At 34.5% G+C, this 23527-nt stretch overlaps 1 protein-coding gene across 7 annotated transcripts in view; it reads left to right on the forward strand.

Moving 5' to 3' along the window:
- Positions 1 to 23527, forward strand: part of Cnot6l (CCR4-NOT transcription complex subunit 6 like) — an 81515-nt gene that overhangs the window by 37664 nt on the left and 20324 nt on the right. For 6 of the 7 annotated variants that reach the window (XM_048426117.3, XM_087908853.1, XM_085691603.2 and 3 more), the window contains 4 exons: positions 6187 to 6276; positions 15866 to 15934; positions 19475 to 19632; positions 22123 to 22277. In XM_048426117.3, the coding sequence (XP_048282074.1) occupies positions 6187 to 6276; positions 15866 to 15934; positions 19475 to 19632; positions 22123 to 22277 (472 nt within the window). The remainder of the gene's footprint in view (positions 1 to 6186; positions 6277 to 15865; positions 15935 to 19474; positions 19633 to 22122; positions 22278 to 23527) is intronic. The other variant, XM_085691602.2, reaches the window with a different exon arrangement.

Genomic DNA, 23527 nt, shown 5'->3' on the forward strand with positions numbered 1-23527 from the left:
TCGTTCTTTAATCTTTTTATTCTGTCTTTTTGGGATTCCTATCATGTTGGTATCCTTCATGGTATGTATCTGAGATGCCTTTGTATTTTATATTGTCTTCACCTTTGGTCCTTTGCTTCTAGCTGTCAGGATTGTTGTTCAGCTATTCTAGAGAATTTTGCTGTTGTTCATTGTTTTCTCTTTATTTTTATTTTTTTCTATAGTTTTTAAAAACATTTTTCAGGTGGTTAAAAAAAAGCTAATTTGAAATTATCCTCCAATTTTTGTTTTTGAACAATTTCTCATTGTTTCACTCATGATGGCCCTGAGCATGTAATTCTCCTGTCTCAGCCTCCTAAGTCCAGGGATTATATACCTGGCATTTAGATTTTTTTTTTTCCTTTGTGTAACTTTGAAGCCTCTCTTGAAACTTGCTCTATAGACCATGCTGACTTTGAACTCAACAGTGATCTGCCTGCCTCTGCCTCCTGAATACTGGTATTAAAGGCATGTACCACCACCATCCAATGATTTTTAAATTCTTTACACAATTTTAAAGCTCATCACACATGCAGCTGGTTTTTTTATTAATGAAATTGCATATTAATAAATCCATTGTCATTGGAAAGTATTATTTACCACACTGAACTCAACAACAGTTCACTGAAAATCCCTATGATTTTGAACGTACCTGGAATCTGCAATTTGTTATAGCAGTCTATCATCACAAGATTGCTTAGTACATTTTATTAGCCTGATAAAATATTTGAATTGAAGTATAGTTTCTAGTAAATTCATACTGTTTTTGAACTGTCCTAAAGCTTAACAGTTGTTAAGTTGAACCACCCAAGGTCAGACTGTTAGTATCATAAGTAACTGATGACAGTTTTCTTTTCCTTTGTTAATTCGTTATCTGTTGCTTTCTCCTCTCTTACTTCGGCTCATAACTTACTATTTCTTTGTATGTTTTACAGATTTTTTTTTGTTAGAGCTGCACCTTTAAGTAAACATAACAATTCAAAAGTCAGAATTTTGCCTTGTACCGTAGTTATGTGTTAGTGTTACAGTCTTTCTTCTTGCTTTAGAGAACTTTCTAAAGTAATTTTGTATTGTAGCCACTGAAGTCTTTACTCAAGATCTGAGATTTTCTTTAAATGCCTGGAGCCATAAATCTTCCTTCTTTGCTTTGTGATCCTGTTTGGAACACACTTTCATTACTAAGTTGGAACTTTACAACAGTCTGTTAGCTTTGTTTCCTGATTGGGCATAATTTCAAGGTTAGAGGTGAAACTTGAGCTGTTTTTCAGTCTTTGCTGTATATATAGCCCTTTTCATGTGGATCGTCTTTTTTTTTTTTTTTTTTTTTTTTTTTTTTTTTTTTTTAAATATTTATTCATCTGCTTATTGTGTATACACTATTCTTTCTTCAGAAGAGGGCACCAGGCCTTATTACAGATGGTTTTGAGCCACCATGTGGTTGCTGGGAATTGAACTCAGGACCTTTGGAAGAGCAGGCAATGCTCTTAACCTCTGAGCCATCTCTCCAGCCCCTGTGGATCGTCTTTTAAATTGCCAGGAAATATCAAATGTTTTCAAGCCCCTATGGATATCAAATTCTCAAGATTTTCATTTGTTTAGCCTGTTTGTTCTACCTCTACCATCTCCTCTATTCACACAAAGTTAAAATTTGTCAGTAATTTGGCATTAATAGTTTTCTCTATCCTCTTATTAGAGCATGTGGGGAGTGTGGGGAGGAGATCCTCCAGCTGTGGATAACAGTCAGAGAAACACAGTACAGACCAGATAATAACTAGTCCTTATGAGATGAAACTGAAAGAGCTTCAGTTGGACTGCTCTGGCAGTGCAGGATCAGAAATAAAAACTCCAAGGATCATTTTTCTTAATCAAATTCCTTGTTTTTCTGAAATGAATTCTTTTTGGGTGTTGGAGCTATTTGGAAAATTTCTCAAGATCTCAAATAGAGTATGTATTGCTTGTAGAAAGGAGTATATTCTTAGAAATATGCTTTTAGGTAACTTCATCTTTGTGTGACTATCATAAAATGTACTTTTGTGTGTGTGCTTTGTTTTTGTTTATTTTTGTTTTTTGAGACAGGATTTCTCTGTAGGTTTGGAGCCTGTCCTGGAACTCACTCTGTAGCCCAGGCTGGCCTCAAACTCACAGAGATCCGAGTGCTGGGATTAAAGGCGTGCTTAAAGGGTGCTCCACCACCCATCCCTAGAATGTATTTTTATAAGACTAGATGGTAAGGTTAGGAACTCTTATCTCATCTCTTATTGCAGTCCAAGAACATGGTAAATACGAGATGATGAAGTTGCTGTGATGTAACAGGGCATGTATTTTAGAATAAACTTTTAATGTGTGTAAATAATATGTTCTTGTATAATGTAATACATGAACAAGCAACAGTTTTTATTGTCATTAAATATTATATACTCTACATAATTATATATCCTATAATCTTAAGCAACTGTTAACACTGGCTTGTTTAACACCAACATCACTACAAATACACAAATAATGAATACATCATGCTTCAATGATATGAAAGCAATGTTGCATGGTGATAATGTTTTCAGCTCCATTGTAATATTAAAGTACCACTATTGCATGTCATTGTTTCTTGACAAAATGTCATTATGGAGTATATAACTATATGTACTTTGTTATATATAGTTATATGTCCATGTGTATTGCTATATATACATATATAACTATATATAAATTTGCTACTCTTGGCATTGAGACAGTTGATTCTGAGCCAGATATGAATGGTCAGGCTGCCATGAGCATGTTCCATGGTACAGGAGATCTTCTATAGTTATAGAGCCAAAGGCAGCCATACATCAATATATTTACCAATATATTGATAGAGGAGCATAGGCTAAGTGACATGTTACCTTATTCTTAGCTTTAGGGCTAGTGAAACCTGATAGTTTATTTAAAATAGTTCATCCCAAAAGTTTTACTTAATAGTCACAACCATGTTAGGTCTAATACAAGGGATGAAAGTTAATAACTCTGAAAAGGGATTAAAGATAGCCTAGGATAATTTTGTCTCTCAATTTGTAACATTTTCTTTTCACAATCACAGCATTTTAATCAATCTTCTGAATCTTCAACATATATGTAGCCATTTTACTGATGTTAGTTGATAGAGAACTGCTTCTATTTTTTTTCAGTTTTGTTGTTACTTTAATGGAGTGACAGATCTGAAGGCCCCTTGCTCTGCCACTTATGATTATCTTTTTATCCCTTTCATGAATGAATGCTTATAATTTCTGTCTTTAAAGGAAATTTATCCATTTCTTAAAAGAGTTTCCCACTGAGCTCTGCTTCCAGCCAGGTTGTTTTGTTTGTGTTTTTCCCCTGGTATTGACTGGTGCCACATAAACATTTAGGTAAAGTTGTAAAGCTCTTTTGCATTTTTTTGAGGGTGGACAAGCTTCACTTTTTTCTGTTGATAAATAAGAAGTGTAGCAGGCTTGTTTGGACCACCACACAGAGACTTGTTATTAATTATGAAAGCTTGGCCTATAACTTACGCTCTTATAAATTAAATTGACCCATTTATATTAATCTGTATTTTACCTCTTAGTTTTTTATCTCTCTTCCATCCTGCATCTCCTGTTTCCTCTCCATGTTCTCTGGTGTCTCTCCTGTGTCTAGATACATCTTTTCCTTATCTCTGCTCAGAAGTCCCGCCTATACCTCCTGCCTAACTATTGGCCATTTGGCTTTTTATTAAACCAATCACAATGACACATCTTCACAGTGCAAAGGTGTATTCCACAACAGAGAAGATTTGAAATTGCCAATATAATATTTATGACCCTTTGGAAATATTTTGAAAAGATGCCACTATTTTTTATCATTCTGATATATTTGGTCCTTTTATCCAGACTATTTTTAAAAATCTTCTGTTTATCCTTGTCATGTTCTAGTTTGTATTATAATGCATTTTGTTAAGTGATAGCCTTTAGTAAGCTTTTTTTGTATATATTGTGCATTCTATATCAGCCTACTCATTAACTTTTTTCTTAAGTACGTAAAGTTAAGGGTTTGATTACAGTCTTTTGTCTGTATATATAATTTTACTTTATTCTTACTTAATTTTCCTCTTCCACAGCCCCTCCCCTATACTTCTTGGGTTCTTTTGCTGGATTCTTATCTTTCTTACGTAAAAGGTAGACCTCCATTTATGTAAATTTTTAAAAACCTGGTTTTCAGTACTTTATAATTTTTTCCGATTTATAGATCCTCCTGTCTTTCTTTGTAGGGTTGTTTATTTATTGCTTTCTTTATCTGTTGTATCAAAGGCTAAAACTGCTTCAAATGTTCTTACCTTATCTCTTTTGTTTTTGTGTTTGCCTAAAGACTCACTAAGCAGTGTCTGAGCTCCAAGGTTCTTTTAACAGCAATCTTCTGTTACTATGAAGGCATTGTTGATGTAGTTTTAACTATGGAAAACAAGTTTATCAGTTGATACCAGGGTTTAAGGGATCCTCAATTGAATATTTTCCCACCATTATTGAAAACTAGAGGGGGGCATGTGGAATATATCTTTTCTTCTTCCAGATCTGTTAAACTTTGACAAAACTATAATTTGGAGAAAATTGTTTTTAGAACTAGGCAGGACATGTGGAGGACATTCTCAGCAGTGGATTGGATTACCAGTTATTGATTGTACCTTTCACTCATTTTACATTTTGGAACAGAAATCAAAGTTCTGATTATTTTCTTTTTCTAGAACTCTAATCTCTCTTTTTAAATTTTATATCTTTTACTATTTGATATTCAGGATTTTGAGACCCATTTATACCTTTTTAGTAATTCCCTTGAATCTATTTTCCTTCTTTCTTGAGTTTTACTGTCAGTAAGTCTGTCAAAGTTATGGTACATAAGTTATAAAATGACATACTGCAAAGTACCCTAGTATTTAAGAATCCAGCTTGACTGGATGTGTACTTGAAAACAACACTCAGATGAAGGTACAGAGCATTTCCATTATCCTTTCTTCTTTGAAACTAACTGAAAACTGCCAACCAGACCTACAGCGTAGGCACATCCTTTTATACTTCAGCAATATATGAAATTTCCAGAAACTATACATTCTCCTAACATGGTCATTATTTTTTAAAAAAATTGCATTTTGTTGGGTAAATGAACTACTGATGGTTTAAGTTTGGAACTCCATGTCTAGACCTTTGATGAGTTTTACTTTTCTGGGTCTAAATGCTAGAGAATTGTATGTTTCCTTTAATCAATGCTTCCTTCACTTACACAGTCTGTTATAGGAGTTTTGATACATTTTTTTTATTAATACTCAAGATATTTTTAATCACTGTTATAACAGAATTTTCCTTCCACGTTTCACTTGTTACCTTGGCAACAGATTTTCTTCTCATTTGAAATCTTTTCATTTTCCTCATGTAATGTGTTAATAAAATTTTCCAGTCAGGTTGTAGTGGTGCATACCTTTAATTCCAGCACTTAGGAAGCAGAGGCAGACAGCAGATCTCTGTGAGTTAGAGGCCAGTCTGGGCTACAAGAGTTAGTTTCAGGATAGCCTCCAAAGCTACAGAGAAACCCTGCATCAAAAAGAAAAAAAAATCCAAGGAATTCTCTTACTTAAAGCATTTTTTTATTTTACATTTATTGATTTGTGTGGTATGTGTTTTAGTCACAGAGCAATACGATAGAAGTTGGTTTTTGTCTTCTACCAAGTGGTTGCTGTGGCTCAAACTCAGATAAAACTCAGGTTTGACAGCAAGCAACTTTACCCTAGTCATTTTCACTGGCCTGAGACGTCTTTTTTATGATGTCATTCATTCCTTTTTAAGGAGAATGGTTATGTTTTATTTAGCAGTCTCTTTAAAGATAATGTAGACTATAAGATAATTTCACAATAAATCATGATTAATATGTATGTATTTATGTACACACATGTATATATTTCTTTTTGACAAGTGCAGATTTAAGACTCATACACTGAAATCTGGAAATAACTCTTAAAGTTACTATTTATGGCTATCTAAAGTTTTTTCTTTATATTCATATAACTTTTTTTAGGTGTGTGTCACAGATAAAACAATAAAATTCTCTTTCGGAAATTAGTATGTTGTTCCATAATATATGCCCTGAAATTGTAATTGTCACGTTATATTTTTGTTTTTTTTTTTTAAGGCAATCCTTTATCACAGGATATTATGAGTTTATACCAGGACCCAGATGGAACCCGAAAGCTACTGAACTTCATGCTTGACAATCTTGCAGGTAACTCAGAGCAGTTTACTCTATAGATGTTATCAGTAGCTGATATATCACAAATTGCTTTTATAATGGTATACGTTTAGAATTTCTGCCTTTTGCATGCAGGACTTTTTTTCATGTATGAGTACTTTCTGTTTATGAAGCATTGTGGTAATAGTTTTAGTTACACTATCTTATAGAAAGTTTTACACTTTTAAAATGATCTATTTTTATTATGATTGTTATTAATACTACTGAGACAGAGTCTTACTGTGTAGCCCTGGTTGGTCTGGACATCATAATGATTGCCAGGCTGATCTCAAACTCACAAGACATCCATTTGTCTCTGCCTCTGTCTACTGAGTGTTGGAATCATTCATATATGCCACATATATGGAGGCCAGAACAGGGTGTTAGATTTCCTGGAGCCTAGTCATAGTTGAGAGCTGTCTGATATTAAAAGCTAGACACCAAACTGAGGTCCTTTGGAAGAGCAATAAGTGCTCTTAACTGCAGAACCATCTCTCCATTTGCAGGATCTTTACATTTTACAAGTATAGACTTTGAGTTAAAAGTGGCTAGTATTTGCAAGTCTGTGAATTAATATTGTCTTACTTTTTTAATCACTAAGATAGTTATTAGTGACTTGAATTTGGTGAGATGATCCACAACCTTGCTCACATAGTTTTAGTGAAAAAGATTGCTATTAGTAGTGCCTAGACAAGATGATTTTGACTTTATGTAAAAGTTTACCTGTTGAGTCTGTAAGAGGAGGGCCTGCTTGTTCATCCTGGTTGCCTTGCTATCTTAGCCCCAAAATAACCACACAGAAACTGTATTAAGTAAATCACTGCTTGGCCCTTTAGCTCTACTTTCTTATTAGTTAATTCTTACATTTTAATGTAACCCATTTCTCTTAATCTATATATCGCTATGTGGCAGTGGCTTACTGGGTAAAATTCTAACTGGCGTTCTGTCTCGGTGGAGGATCCATGGTGTCTCTCTCTGACTCCACCCTTCTTTCTCCCAGCGTTCCATTCTGTCTTCCCTGCCTACCTAAGTTCTGCCTTATCAACAGGCCAAGGAAGTTCCTTTATTAACCAGTGAAAGCAAAACATAGGCACAAGGACCTCCTATACCCTATACCATTTTCCCTTTTCTGTTTAAACAAAAAGGAAGGCTTTAACTTTAACATAGCAAAACTACATATAACAAAGCAGGTATCAAGCAATGATTACAGTTACAATATTTCTATTTATTTTATCTTTTATTATAACTAAGGAAAACTTTAGCTATAACTATATATTCTTCAACTCCATCAAAGACTCCAGAAGGATATAATATTACCTAAGTAAACAGGAAGTGCACTGTAAGCAACTTACAGAACTCAGAAATGACTATCCAGAATCTCTGCCTGGATAGTCACCCGAAGTTTTTCTGTGCCGTTGGCGCATTTATTTTTAGCCTATAGGCCCATAGTATCCAGCAGACTTTTCCATGAAGCAGGAAATTTCAAAGACCGTTCCACCTATATTGGCAGTTTGCCAGTCACTTTCTTCTGTATCCTGCAGAATGTCTCGCAGACTCTTTCATGAGGCAGGAACCCTGAAGGATCGTCTCACCTTTAGGCAAGTTCAGTAGTCATTTCTCTGTGGATCCTGCATGTCCAGTCCATCTAACAAACTCCATAAGGAGTCTCTTCAATGCCCATCTTCCTCTTGAAGTAATTGGTACTGCCAGGAGCATACGTGTCTCATTGTCATGAAAAGTCCTAAGTTGTTAAAACATTTTAAGTGCTATATTCTGAAGGTCTCTGAAAGATTTGAAGAATACCTATCTAATTGAAATATACTTAGAAAATCTTAACATGACTACAAGCTTGACTATTATAGAATATTATCTATTAGCCTATATTTAAGTATACATTACATTTTTAAATGAACTACATAATCACAATACCTTAATGAAGATCAGAAATACGTATACATATAACAAAATTGACCTTATATTTGTATCAATAAACCAAGATCCATACCACTGCAAATTATTCATATCTATATCATCTCTTCCTTTAAATGTAAAAGAACATTTATAAACAGTATTTGCGAATATTTCTCTCCAAACTGCTGTTTGGGGGCACTGTTAATCAGGTCTCTCATGGCGTATCCTGTGTGCTAGGTTCATCTCAGTCAGCAGTTGGACAAAGTAAATTTTTGAGGGTATTCATGGCGATCTTTCATGGGGTCTTGGTGTATGAAACCGTATTCGCCTGGAAGCAATCCACAGGTTCTGTGAAAATACAAGAAGAACCTCTTTTCTCAAGCAACATGTCCTTAGACCCAAATTCTGAAGTCAAGATACCTTTACAATATACATGCTGGTTTAGCTTAGCAGCCCATACAATGAAATGTCTCTCTGTATTTAGCTCCTTCACAGTCAAAAAAAAAAAATTAAAAAAAAATAATATACATAATTCAGACTCTCAGTGAATTTTCCATTTTTACCTGGCTTATATTTTTTTACTCCTTTTAATCTATGACTATATCTGTACTCTGTCTCTTTAAAGACTTTACCCTTTTATTTAAAAAGCATTAACTTTATTTTATTACTTTCTATACTCTGTCTTCTCCCTTCCAAGCCTACATACAGTTATCCAACACTGTGACTCATTTAGAGGTCTTTTATGTCTGAATCTGTCCTATTGTGAATTTGTAATTCTTGACTGTCCAGGAGCACTTTTGCTTTACGCTTTAAAATGCTAAGCACTTAAGAATCTAAACTTAAGAATCTAAGCTGTGACATTACTAGGTCAAATAAATTACTGCCTGCTTGCCCTGCCCAGTCCAGCTTGGTGAAGCTGCTCTCACCTGTGAGAGTTAAGCACACTGCCCCAGTTCCAGGCACACAGCCCGTCCATGTTGCCATCAAGAAAGCTGTAGCAGTCTGCTCACAAACCCCATTCAAATGCTCTGTAGCTGGACCTCTTGCCTGAAACAGTCAGAGTTGGTACTGGAGCATGACCCAGAACGCCTGCATTTCAAAATGGTGCAGCTTTTTTTTTTTTCTGCTGCAACTGCTGAGTCAGGAAACCCTCTTAAAGGAGCTCCGGTATGCTGTCAACAAACAGCAAGAAACTGTTAAACTCTATATTGTATGTATGTTTGTGTCTAGAATTTCTTTTCAAGCCCTCTCAGGTTTTACGTGGTCACGTTGGCATCAATTTGTTGGAAGGAGGGCCCTCTTTTTTGTCCCAGCTGCCCAGCTGGCTTAGTCCCAAAATAACCACACAGAAACTATATTAATTAAATCACTGTTTGGCCCATTAACTCTAGCTTCTTATTGGCTAACTCTTACACCTTAATTTAACTCATTTCTACTAATCTGTGTGGTTTACCAGGTAAAATTCTACCATCTGTCTCCATCTGCATCATGGTGTCTTTCTGACTCTGCTTCCTTTTTCCCAGCATGCCATTTAGTTTTCCCTCCTACCTAAGTTCCGCCCTATCAACAGGCCAAGGAAGTTTCTTTATTAACCAAAGAAAGCAGCACATAGACAGAAGGACCTCCTATACTATTTATCCATAGAACAATTCTGTTTTTCACTTTTAGAATATTGTTCAGTAAATTAAATGTGATAATCAGTACTTTCTTATAAAATTGGCTTCCTGTTAATTTTCTCACCTATAAGTTAACTGAAGTATTCCATCCATGTTTAGATAGGCTAGGCAAAGGTATAATGCAGGTTAAGTGTTTTAAATACTCTTGATTTAGTCTGTGGATCTAATTGGTACACAATTTCATTATCAAGTTTGTAGTTCCACTTATTGTACATTTTGGAAAATTTGCAAGCAGTCTTTAAGAATACCAGAATTACAGGATAATAAAATGATTGTATTACATATGTAAGTTTTTCTTGCATAAGAAGGCTGTTTTGTATAGTTTTTTTTTTATTGGCTTGCTTAAGTGTGCAAAGTTTGGGTATGGGTAAGTGTAGATTATATCTAATTTACATACTTTTTCTAGCTGCCTTTACACATACACACACACGTATGTGTACATACGTGTGTGTGTGTGTGTGTTGTTTAATGTGTGTGTGGTTCATAAACATGAATGTGTGGATATGAATGCCTGTGTGTGTACATGCTTGCTGAACTGTCTTTATTACTCTTTCCCTTATTGATAATCTGGAGACAGGGTCAGTCATTGAAGCAGAACTGACTTTTTCAGCATGCCTTGCTAGTCAACAGTTTCTTGGGATATGCTGTCTTTGCCCCCTAGTGCTAGTGTACACAGATATGCCATACTTTTTTTGTTTGTGATTCTGGGGATTTGAATTTAGGCCCTCATGTAGCATGAATAATAAAAACCTAGAGACATGTATTGGTGATCAAGCTGAAGGTCAGAAAAGAAAAGCAGCCAGGCTATTAGAGAGATCTTGTCTCTACCAAGGCTCAGTCAAAAGGGTGATTCCACAATGCTCTCTGCCAGCCTCAGACTTCACTGAGTTTCTATCTCATCCCTTTTATATTCTCTCTGCCCAGCCATATCACTCCTGTCTCCACCTCCCTAGTGCTGGAATTAAAGGCGTGTGATCCCAAAATGTGGGATCATCTTTGTGTGAACTCTGTTTCTCTCTTTGACAGACTCAATCTTGTATAGCTCAGGGTAACCTCAAACTCACAGAGGTCCATCTGCCTCTGTTTCCCGAGCCCTGGGTTTAAAGGTGTATGTCAGCATTCCCTGGCCTGTGTGACTGACTTGGCTGCTTTGCTCTCTGATCTTCAGGAAAGCTTTATTAAAACACAAGTAATATACCACTGTACCCTCATACTTGTAGAACGTGCACTTTTACATACTGAGCCATCTTCTTGGCCTGTACATACAAAAAATTATCTAGCTATTTGACATAGTCTCATTGAGCTATCTTCCTGACTTCTATGCAAAAATTTATTAATTTATTTTTTTGACAGGTTTCACGATAGCCTTGCCTGGTGTAGAGTTCACTATGTATACCAGGCTGTCCATGAACTCACAAAGAGTGACCTGCTTCCTTCTCCTAGGTGCTTGAATTCAGGAACTGAACTTCAACGCCTGACAACATTTTATTTGTTGTGTGTGGGGGGGGGGAAACGTGTGCTATGGCACACATTTGAAAGTTGTGTATAGGGTCGTGTGTGCTATAGCATACATAAGAAGGTGGTGTGTTGTTGCTAGGTCCTAATGTCTTCTTCGGGGGAGGGGTGAAAAGGCACAGTGTCAACTACTACAGACACTGGGAGTCAGGTAGAAGGTTTACAGCAGACTCATTTATTTAACAGTGAGGAAAAACTTACATACCCTCCCAGCACCCAGGGTTTCTGATCCATTGACAGTTGACATTGCCTGCTCGTCTCTCATTGACTTGTATTACTTAGAGCTATAACCTTCTTGGAGTTGATGTTTGTGTAATGATACTCCTGTATGTTTTTCCTATTTACTCCGAACCATTTACTGATAATTCTATTTTTCAATTAATTACTGATTTTTATTGCTACATCCAGAAATGAAGTGTGGAAAGGCTGATGTAACTCTAAAGGCACTTGCCTAGCATTCACAGAGGCCTGTGTTGGATCGCTAGTGTCACATAAACTGGGTGTGCTGAATCTGGTGCTATGGAAACTCTCAGGAAGTCACAAGGATAACCCCAGCTAAGACGCATAGCTATAGCAGAGAGGGTGCCTGAACAGGTCTTCCCCTGTAATTAGATTGACTACTCTAATTGTCATCATAGAACCTTCATCCCGTAACTGATGGAAGCAGATACAGAGATCTGCAGCTAATCACTGGGCCTAACTCTCGGAGGCCAGTCATAGAGAGGGAGGAGAGATTATATGAACAAAGGGGTCAAGATCATGTTGGGGAAACCCACAGGGACAGTTGATGTGAGCTAGTGGGATCTCACCGATTCCGAACTGAACCAAAGAACCTGCATAGGCCCGAACTAGGGCCTCTGAATGTGGGTAACAGCTCTGTGACTTGAGCAGTCTGTGGGGCCACTGGCAATGGAACCAGGGTTTATCTCTACTGTATGAACTGGCTTTTTGGAGCCCATTCTTTAGGGAGGGATACCTTTCTCAGCCTAGATACAGGGGGGAGAGCTTGGTTCTGCCTGAGCTTGATATGCTAGACTTTGTTGACTCCTCACGGGAGGCCTTACCCTTTCTGAGGAGTAGATGGGGGAATCGGTGGGGAAAAGGAGAGGGAGGGAACTGTGGTTGGTATGTAAAATGAAAAAAACTTTTAAATAAAAAACAAAAAACTAAGTGGTGGTGATGGAGGCTTGTAATCTTAGTTCTTGGGAGGTGGACAAGGGAGAACTATATGTTAAAGGTCATCCTTAGTTACATTTGAAGCTTAGCCTGAAATACATAGAAAATACTTTTTCTTCTTTAAAAGTTTTTCATATATTTTGACCATATTCTTTACCCTTATCTAAATCCTCCCCACCTATCTACCCACCCAGTTTCATGTTTTTTCTCTTTTCAAAAATAGGAACGAGGCAAAAAAAAAAAAAAACCAGTAAAACAAAAATTGTCCAAAGCAAACAAAAAGTCCACAGAAACGAAAGATTGCATCCTTTTTTTGTTTGCCAGTAGCTGCTCCTGGGCATGGGATGGGATGGGGCCTGCCCAGAAGTGTGGTTGATAGACCCAGTAACACTCTTTGGAGAAAATGGATTTTCTCTTTCCCAGTAGGCATCAGTTGTAAATAGTTTCTTGGTTAAGGACAGTGTCCACCTCCCCTTCTCAGTGCTGGGACTTCTTCTGGCTTGAACTTATGCAGGTCCTACGTGTGCTGTTACAGTGTCTATGAGTTTGTATGTTTATCAGTCCTATGGTGTCTGGAGACCTGCAGATTCACAGTGTGCTATAATTGAAAGACTTCGGACACTCAGTCCTGAAAGGAGTGTCTTTATCAAGGTTCTCAGATCTGTGCAGAAGGCTATCCATAGAACCAGAAATGGTGATAACTTCAATTTTTTTTAAGTTAAAAAAGTTCCAATATATATGGAATGATTTTCAGCTTTTGTGTTCTCCTTGTCTTTAGGTGATCTAACAGTATGATGATAGTAGTAGAAAATATCTTGAGATCAAAGAGAGGAATACTTCCCCCTTGATCTGTGGTTTTGTTTTTGTTTCTGTTTAATCAATTTCAAATCCCCTTTCACAGTGCAGTGATAGCACCTATCTTGTAATCCTGTCAAATAGTGATATGAAAGAGTTAAAAATCCTCAGTTGTCATTATCCATTTATTTTTCTATTCACCTGTCAGCTTTTGCTTCTGCTATTTTTTTTATTTATTTCTATTTTATGTGTATGAGAGTTTGCCTGCATGTATATATGTATCATGAGGATGCCCAATGCCTGAGAAGGCTAGAAGAAGGTATCTGATGCCCCAAAACTATAGTTACAGACAGTTGTGAGCTACTTTTTCGGTTTTAGGAACTTAACTTGGGTTCTATGCAAGTGCAGTAAATAATTGTAACTGCTGAGCTGTCTTTGCAGCCCCTGTTTCTGGTATTTTAAGCTTTATTGATTGTCACATACATGTTTAGGACTATTATAGTTTAGTGGATTGATCATTTCATTGTGTAATTACTACCTGTATTCTTTTTTTTGCTATTGTTCCTGAAAACTACTTTTAGATATTAGCATAGCCATTCTTTCTTTATGAAAAGTTAACTTTTCTGTATTGCATTTGAAGGATATGTGAATAATTGAATCATATGTTGTATGCACCCTACTAAGATTTTACTGTACTTTTTATACTTTAAGTCTATGTAGCCATACTTGGTACCATAATAGTTTCTATACTTTCTTCCTTTGGCCATCAAATATGATTTAAGAACTGATAGTAAAATGGGTAATGTTAATGCTCCTAATTTTATCTATTTCTTCATTCTTTTTGATATCTTATTTTTCCTTTAAGGATAAATGTGTTGGGTCTTTCAGTTTTCTATTTCCTCTTGATTCTCCTCTACTAATCTCAGGCTCAACAGTAGTTAACACACACCGTAACAACCTACTTGATTTCCAAAGGATAATTTTGCTGCATACATAATTTTCATTTGGCAATTCTTTTCATGTAGCTATCAGAAAATGGAGTGCTTTCTTGGGCTTCTAGTGTAATTTAATTGGTGTTTTCTGTAGGTATTGTGTTAAGTCTTTGATGTTTCTGAAGTTTTTTTCTGTAGTTCTCAGAAGTTTAGTTAGAACCTGTCTTGGTATAGCTCTCATTATTTATTTTTGGGGCATGGTTTTTCTGTGTATCCTCAGCTGTCCTGGCACTTGCTTTGTTGACCAGATTGATCTTGAACTCAGAGATCCACCTGTCTGTATCCTGAGTGATGGGTTTAAAAGCATGTGTAACCATCACTTAGCAAATTTTCACATTTAAAAAATCTTTTTTCTCTTGTGGGCTTTTTTTTCCCCCTTAACTTGCATTCATTCATTCTAAAAGTCATTGTGATTTGTGTACTGGGTCCTGTAGGTGGTGTCAGTTCTGGTTCAACTAGGTGGTTTGAAAAAGTCCTTACCTCTTGAGTGTACAGGATGCTTCTTAGGAAGTGATCCTGTTTTAGATGTAGCACAGCATCATAAATAATTGCTTTCATCTTGGGGGTGGTACAATTCTGGAAAGCTATACTTTCCTGAAATTCAGGGTGATTGCTGGTTTGGGCTTAATGTATAGAGACCTTTTGAGAACTTTGGGATGGGACATTACAGGAAATTGACAGTAAAGTGCCTCAACTACTCCTATCTTTATGTCCTCGACTTTGAGAAGGATGAGCTAGCTACTTTTGCATTGCATTGACATAAAACAGTAGAAGAAAGAACAGATAGTGAAATCCTAATTAGAAAATCCATGTCTTTATATTCATTTCCTTTTTCTGTTCTAAGATTTACCCGAATACTAAATTTTTACATAACTTTTATTTTGCAGATGGGAACAAAGTTAAATCATTGTAACTTATGTTTAAACAAAAGATTTTGCTTAAGGCTTTACATTTAAGGCACTTTTCATAAAATCATACATGCAGAAATACCATTAATGAGTTTCTTAATGTCCCTTTATAATACCAGTTTAATGTTCTTTCCATAGCTCTTTTTAGAAATTGAATGGGATGGGTTATCTATTGTGTTTGCATGTGAACACTTGTGGGGGGCAGAGGATAATTTTCAGAAGATTCCTTTTACCGTGTCTCTCATGTCTCCATCACTGCATACTCCAGAGCTCTATGCTAGCTGGCTTTTGAGCTTCTAGCCAATTCTCTGGCTGCCTTCTATTCTATAGTATTGTTTGGATTACATATGCAAAAGGATAAGAGTTTCAGTAGGTTGCAAGGATGGGGATCAAATTTATTTAGGCTCAAACAACAGGAACTTTTACCTACTGACTCCTGCATATCACTTAAATATTTTACTTTTGAAGTCTTAATTAAATTCTAGGATTTGGTTTTTAAGTCCTTTTGTGGGCTATCATAGCCAAATAGTAAATAAGATGATTTGATATTAGAAACTAAATGATACTTATTTTACAAATATTGGATTTTTTTGTTTTTAATTTTTTTCAGTTCATCCAGAGCAGCTTCCTCCGAGGCCATGGATTACATTAAAAGAACGAGACCAAATCCTGCCATCAGGTAGGTTTTTTTCCTCTTTGACTTTTAAAATAAATACTTACTTGAGCTTTATGATTGGTAGACTTTCATTTTATCAACCAGGATGTAGATGGGTTTCAAAGTATTGATAGACAAAAACAAAACCCCAACATTAAGATAGCCTTATTGTATTGGTAAATATCTTGTATCTTTTGCAGTGGTACTCTGGGCTAGAAAATTATTCCTTGTGCTGCAGCTTTTGAGAGTCCCTAGATGATTTAAGAAAAATGAGCAATAATGAGCTTTTTTTCTGAAAAAAATTGAATTTCTTAGGTATTTTATCTTTTTTGAAATGAATACTGTTGACTTAATGTTTAAATTAGCTTAGTGGAAATTCAATAAGATTGACTGTAGAAATAGTTGAGAATATTTCATAACTCTAAGAATAACCTAGCATATCTAAAACAGTAGTAATATTTGAAATTTAAACCAGTATGCTTTTGTGAGGACCAATAACAATTTGATATTTTTGTAGGACTTTTTACTGCATGTTAAGATATTTTAGGTTTGGAAAATCTACTTAAAAGGACTAAGAAAGAAGACTCAGTGGTATTAAGAGCACTTGCTGCTCTTGAAGAAGTCCTGAGTTCAGTTTCTAGTGCTCACAGGGCAGCACACAACCATCTATAATTCCAGTTCCAGGGAATCAGGTTTTCCCTCCTGGACGCCTTAGGCACTAAGGCTGCATGTTGGATATGGACAGGATCTCATGCTTACAATAACATGCTTACACTGTTTTAAAAACAGTGAATTATTTCTTAAGTACCTTTTAAAAATCACATCCGTAAGCATTTTTATGATCCTTTATTTCATTTCAAAATTCGGTGTAACTTTTCACTATTCATAGGTAAGAGCAGCTTGGGCCCTAATGATTTTAATTAAAGACCTAATGGGCCTTTAATGATTTTAACAGGTCTGTTACAGTTAGAAGTTACTAGCTACATTTTGAACAATACACCCCTTCTGTTCTGAGTTTTTGGTTTTTGCTTTTTGTTTTTCATTTTTGTTTTTGTTTTTCTAACAAAACAAAGTCTCTCTGGTATGTAGGTCTGGCTGTCCTGGAACTTGCTATGTAGACCAGGCTGATCTCACAGAGATCCACCTGCCTCGCTTCCCAAGTGCTGGGACTAAAAGTGTGCTACCACATCTGGTCTTTTGACTTCTTCTTTTTTTAATTCAGATTTACGTGAAATGTATAACATCATGATTCATTTTGTATTTTGATGATGAGAAATAATCCTGTGCAGTACAGTTTTGGTCTTCCACAGGTGTATGGTTTTAAAGTTGCCACAGTGTAGAAAAACATTAGCCTGTTAAGTAGACATTGTTTCAGAATTAATAACACTTATTTTAGCATGATGTATATTAAATGATCTAAGTAAAAGAAACACTTAGGTTTTCGAATGCTTTGGGTTAATTTTATAATTGATTATCCATAGTGTGTTTTTTGTCCTTCCTACTCAAATCATCTTTTTTTTTTTTTTTAAATGAAAGTCTCTTTTACCTCCATGGTTAGATTTTCACCTTGTATTACGTGAAATACAAATATTTCATACTTTCTCTTCATGAAATTTAGATTTAAGAAGAAATATACAAATAGAACGTAAAGATAGAAGGATAGGGAGCTATGTGGGAAGAGGAAGGGAACCTTACAAAGGGGATGCAATAGGGGATCAGGGCTGTCAGATAGGGGGTCAACAGTAATGTATGAAAAATGTCTGAATGAAACCCATTGTACAATGAGCATGTACTAATTAAAATAAAAAATTAATGTAAACACAAATGAACAGAATTTGAAAGGAAAGCTTCTACTACTATACAGCTACATTTTTTTTTATTAAGAACAGGGATAATACATAGAACTAAATGTTAACTAGTCAGTGAATTCATAAAGTAATGTGTTCTTAGGGTTGGTTGTTGGTGATGAAAAATGAATAAAGATTCTTCTTAGTGCGTGTGGTTGGTGTTGGCTGAATAGATTTTAACTGTCAACATTGGAAAATGCCTTTCTTGTGCTGAATAGAGAGATGTGTATAATATCTGAGGGTAGTTAGGAATGATTTATAATCAAATAATTGTAATTATTAACTGTAGTAATCGAGACCAGTTAGTGAAAAATCTTCCAGACAGAAATGGAATATAAGAAAGTTGTAATAACAGCTTTATTAATTTTCACTTCCATTTGTAACTTGTAAACATGTCATTGGTGCTGAGTTTAGTCTTTGTTAGACAAATTATAACTGCTAGACTTGTCTAGGAAAATCTTACTTCACAAAGTCTTGGATGTGACCAAAACAATAATAATCTGCCTTTTCCTCTTCATAATGGTATTTCAAATCTGGAAAGACAGAATATGGTAAACTCTTGGTGCTTCACTTCATAATGTAGTTGCTTGGGAATGGTTCTGGGTTATTTCCAAAGTTGAAACTTGGCCTTCAATATATAAAGTGGCCATGAACCAGATGCCTTACTGCCTTTCCTATTATTGAAACTGAATTCAACTTTACCAAATGTTACTTGATCTTGAATTGCGTATAAATTTATTAAATTGGTGGTTCTCAACCATATAGGTTTGTTATAACCAAGTAGTATCCCTTTTGAAAATGTGTATCCAAGAACCTAATGCTCTGACTTTAGTATAAAGTTACATCCTTGGTATCAGTTTTGTTATTGCTGTTGATGATGATTTTTTTTTAACCTTAGGTCTTTCTGTAGTTTAATATGCATGTTAATTTGGGGCAAGTCAAGATTTTGTTAAGCTTTTTTGACAAATATTTAGGGGCCAGAAATTGTGAATTTCTAAGCATCTAGGTGATCATTGATACTGCTGGGACTTAGATCATATTTTGGAGTAGTGAGGGCATCTAGATTATTAGTTTGCTTACAGTTTTTCTTTTAAGTAATTCAGAATCTTTTAAAATGATAATTTTATTTCAGAACTGAACATTAGATTGGCAAAAAGAATTCTCTTATGTCTAAGTTTTGTTAGTTCACACCTTTCTAACTTAGATTTGTGGCAGTAATAGCCCTTCAAAATATTAACATCAATATTTTGATAAGAAGTAATGAAATTAGAGCCCTTTAAATATAATGAAACTAAAATTTGTTTTTGTTATAATTAAACTAAACCCTCTTTTTCAGTAGAACATGCAAGCAATACTCTTATTAAATTTTGAATTTATTAAATTTTTCTAAAATTTTGAATCTAGATAGTTAAGTCCAGACTATTTATTAAACAAACATTGCTGTAATCTACTTGAGTGAAATCATCAGATAAAACTTAAGTGAAATTTTCTTTAACTTAGGTGAACATAAATATCATAGAAGATCTTACTTCTATGAGAAATCCTGCATTCCAAGTGAAACAAAGGAAAATACTTTATCAGAATTTACTTTTGGCATTTTGCCGTAATTATATATAAACTGTATTTGTGTGCTTATGCCGGTATATTCTTGATACTTATTAACAAAAAGTTGCCTAATTTCCTCCCTTTTGTCTGTTTTTTTTCTTCTGCTTCTTAGCATCATTCACGGTTATGTGTTACAATGTGTTATGTGATAAATACGCTACCCGGCAGCTATATGGCTATTGCCCGTCCTGGGCATTAAACTGGGAATACAGGAAAAAGGGAATTATGGAAGAAATTGTTAACTGGGACGCAGATATCATTAGTCTTCAGGTAACACTATAGAAATTAAATTGTATTTAACTTGAAGGTGAACTAAAAATAGTAGAAGAGCCTTTCTTTGGGAGATAGCCTATGTTCAAGGCAAAACTCAAAAAAAAATAGTTCCTTTCATTTAAAAAGGGATAATTTTAATATAAATTAAGAGATTTCCACAGTGTAACTATCTTGCTTACCGAGGATACACATGCATTTATTTTCGTGTATTGTTTTCTGAAATTAATCTTGCCTCTTATCCATGTTAACAATTCTCCTATGGACAATTTATCGGAAGTACTGATAGAGAAAATTGCAAAAAGATTACTAGTCTTTCAGAATATAAGTTTTACTTAGAGTTGAGTTCAGAAGAAAGAGTTTTCTTAAACATGTTCATTAAAGTAAAATATTAAAAAATTGCACAATAAAAAAATTGGCCTTTATAAACTATTTTAAAAATTTAGACTTACCTAATTTTCTTTTTTTCTAGTTCATTCACACAGGTCTATCTTATTCCATTTTTTTATACCTATTGATTTCTCAAAAAAATTTAAAAATTCCTTTCAATTACTTAAAAGACATGTTAAGGGCTCAGATCTCTTGGTAGGTGGTCCACTTGAAGAAGGGCCCAATTGTACAAGTTACACCGCTTTGAATTGGAGAGGAATGCTTTAAAGTCTTCTACTTAATAATTCTGTATTTATTGAATTTTACTGAAGAAGACATACATATTCTTTTGAGATTTAAATTCCTTTTTAATATTTGACTAGTAATTAGCTCAAAATATTTGACTAGTTTTTTAGTAATTTTATTATTTTCAAAGCATATCAAATGTTTTTGTTTTGAAGTTTTTGAACTGACAATAAATTAGCACTTATTAGATATGACATTGTATTTTAATATATCTTTACAGTGTGTTATGACTAAATCAGGCTTTTTCATCCCCATCACCTCAAATAGCTGCCATTTCTTAAAGATGTTTTAAAATTATTGTATTTTATACATTTTCAGTATATGCTGGAAAGAAAAATGATGACTTACTCTTTGTTTTTGTTTGTTGGTGGTTTTAATTACATGGTAGGCCCTAGTTCAGCCATGGCTACATAGAGAAACCCTTTCTCAAAAAAGAATAACCAAAGAAACAATTTTTAAAAATAAAAAAGCTTAGTAGTTTTGTTTCTTTGTTTTGTGTTTTACGTTACCTGAAATATAACAAAGAAAAATCTTTAGAATGAAATGTTCTTGTAAACAGGAAGAACAGCCAGAATTGAGGAGAAGAAAGCAAATGAAGTTAGAATGTGGTTCACTGTGTAGCTTTTGCTTTAGTGTTTATAGTGGCCGCATGCAGGTGCCTTTGTAAGTAAAATGTACTTTGAAAGATCAGAATCTACAAAAACATTTGTAAAAGCGTATTATAAAATATTCTAGGAAAGTTGAAAAATTTGGAAGTATAACTAAGGAAAACACACTGCTGCACATCCAAGAACTAATATGTCGATAACTCTGGAGTATTTTTGGTATACTTTTTTATTATCGTTTTCATTTAGTTGACATAAGTTTTTTTTAATTAAATGAGATTATACTATCATTGATTGGCATATTTTGTTTCTTCACTTAATGCATTTTTCATGTTACTCCAATTCTTGAGTATGTGAGTATGAGTATAATTTTAAGAATACAGTTCCTACTGTATTACAGTCACAGGAGTACAGCTCCTACTGTAGGACAGTCACAGGAGTACAGTTCCTACTGTAGGACAGTCACAGGAGTACAGCTCCTACTGTAGGACAGTCACTTACAGGAGTACAGCTCCTACTGTAGGACAGTCACAGGAGTACAGTTCCTACTGTAGGACAGTCACTTACAGATTTCCACTATAAAATCACACTGTTATTAAGAGCACCTTTATATCAGTATCATCACTTTCACATTTGATTATCTCATTTGAAAAGGTTTTTTTTATAAAAAAAATGGTCTGTGAATCAAAGAATAAAGTCTAACTTAATTATTAAGTTAGTAGAACATTTTATAATTGCTATTTCTAAAATTTTCTGAAAGCTTAGTTTTTTTTTGTTGTTGTTGAGTCTATCATTCGCACTCCAAGTATCACTGCTTTCCACCACAGTTTAAGAGAATTAGTAATCTTTTTTCTTTACATGAAAGATTGAATCTTTTCTACCACATAACCCATTATATATGTTTGTTTAATTACGAGTGTTGAGGAAGTGAAATATATTAATCTAATTTGGGAGTCAGGAAAGCTGAAAATTATTCCTATTCCAATTATTAATTAGTACTGTGAACATAAAAAGATCATGCCATCTTTCTTGTGTTTTCATGTTTAAAATGGTCATGTCAAATGCAACTGCCAGTGATACAATAAGATGGTTGGATGATATGTTACTTGAAGTGCTTTATCTTAATCACCTCTTACTCATCCAGAATACTTTTATGTCTTAATCATTCTTTCACTCTGTCATGTATATAATAATTTTTTTTTCATCTAAGGAAGTGGAAACAGAGCAATACTTCACTCTCTTTCTGCCCGCATTGAAGGATCGTGGATATGATGGATTTTTTTCTCCAAAGTCGCGTGCCAAAATCATGTCTGAGCAGGAAAGAAAGCATGTTGATGGTTGTGCAATATTCTTCAAAACGGAAAAGTAAGTCAGGAAAACAAAGCACAGGGATGTACCCTTAATGACTTTAACTTTCTCACATCTACAGTAGCCATTAGTGAGACTCTAAAAAAGGTGAAGCTAGAGATTGCAAGTTATAAAAGTTAAAACTGTTTTTCTTAGGAAATATACTGGAAATGAAGATATTTGTTGTATTATTCTTTACATTTTTATTGGCAGATTAAAACTTTGAGATAGATTTGAATACAGTTTTTAAGATTTTCATAAAGTAAAACCTTAGTTATATGTGAAGTGAATTTGTATCTACTAATAATAACTGATATGGATTTCTTTCTGAGATTTCATTTATATAATGAACCTGTTCATCATTTTTAACTTAATTCATATATCTATTTAATTACTTACTAAATACTTAATTGAACTTTTTTGTGACAAGTCTGTACTAAGCATGAGTAATTCCTAATCTCATTAGGACTTAAATATAACAGGAAAAGATAGGAATATAGACCATTATACATACATACACATATGTATACATATATAGTATGTGTATATAATATATGAAAGTTGTAGTTATATGGATAAAGAGGACAAGTGAAGCATATGATTTTGGATGTGGGGAGTTAAAAGATTAACATCAGTTAGTAAAAGAGAAAATGTGTGGAAGTGAGAGAGGTGAATTCCATATTTAGCACTTTGTATTTGGTACACTGACAGTTACCTACATAGACGATAGCCATATGCATATTGTCTAGTATTTTCCTGCTTAATCCCCATTATAACAAAATAAAACAGTTTTATTTTTCTAAAAACTCATCTTTCCATCATATATACTATTTTTATGTGAACAAAATCAGTGAACTTGGAAGATATTTGGCCCACTTCTCACTTGTATGTACCTGGTTTCTTGTCTTTTCCATGAGTTTTTAGTAAACATGAGCTCATTTAGGTAAGCATGTAGGACTCTGTAATACTTAATACCAAAATGTATATAGTTCCTTATTTTTTGAAAATTATATTTTATTAGATAAAAAGCCCTTTCTAATTATTAATATGGATTGTCTTGTTTAAACTTTTAAAGTAACCCAGGTAGATATCCATTTCCTTTTTTTTTTTTTAACATGGATCATGAAATCAAGACATAGGCAGACAGGTTCCTTGAGCAATGCTGCATCATATCTCTCCCTTCATAGTTCACACCATCAACTTCTATAACAATACAATCTTTTGGCTTTTTGTTTCCACTCTGGTATTACTTTTGCTTCTTACAAGCA

Source organism: Myodes glareolus, chromosome 8 (genome assembly GCF_982192425.1).
Source record: "Myodes glareolus chromosome 8, mMyoGla1.1, whole genome shotgun sequence".
NCBI lineage: Eukaryota > Metazoa > Chordata > Mammalia > Rodentia > Cricetidae > Myodes > Myodes glareolus.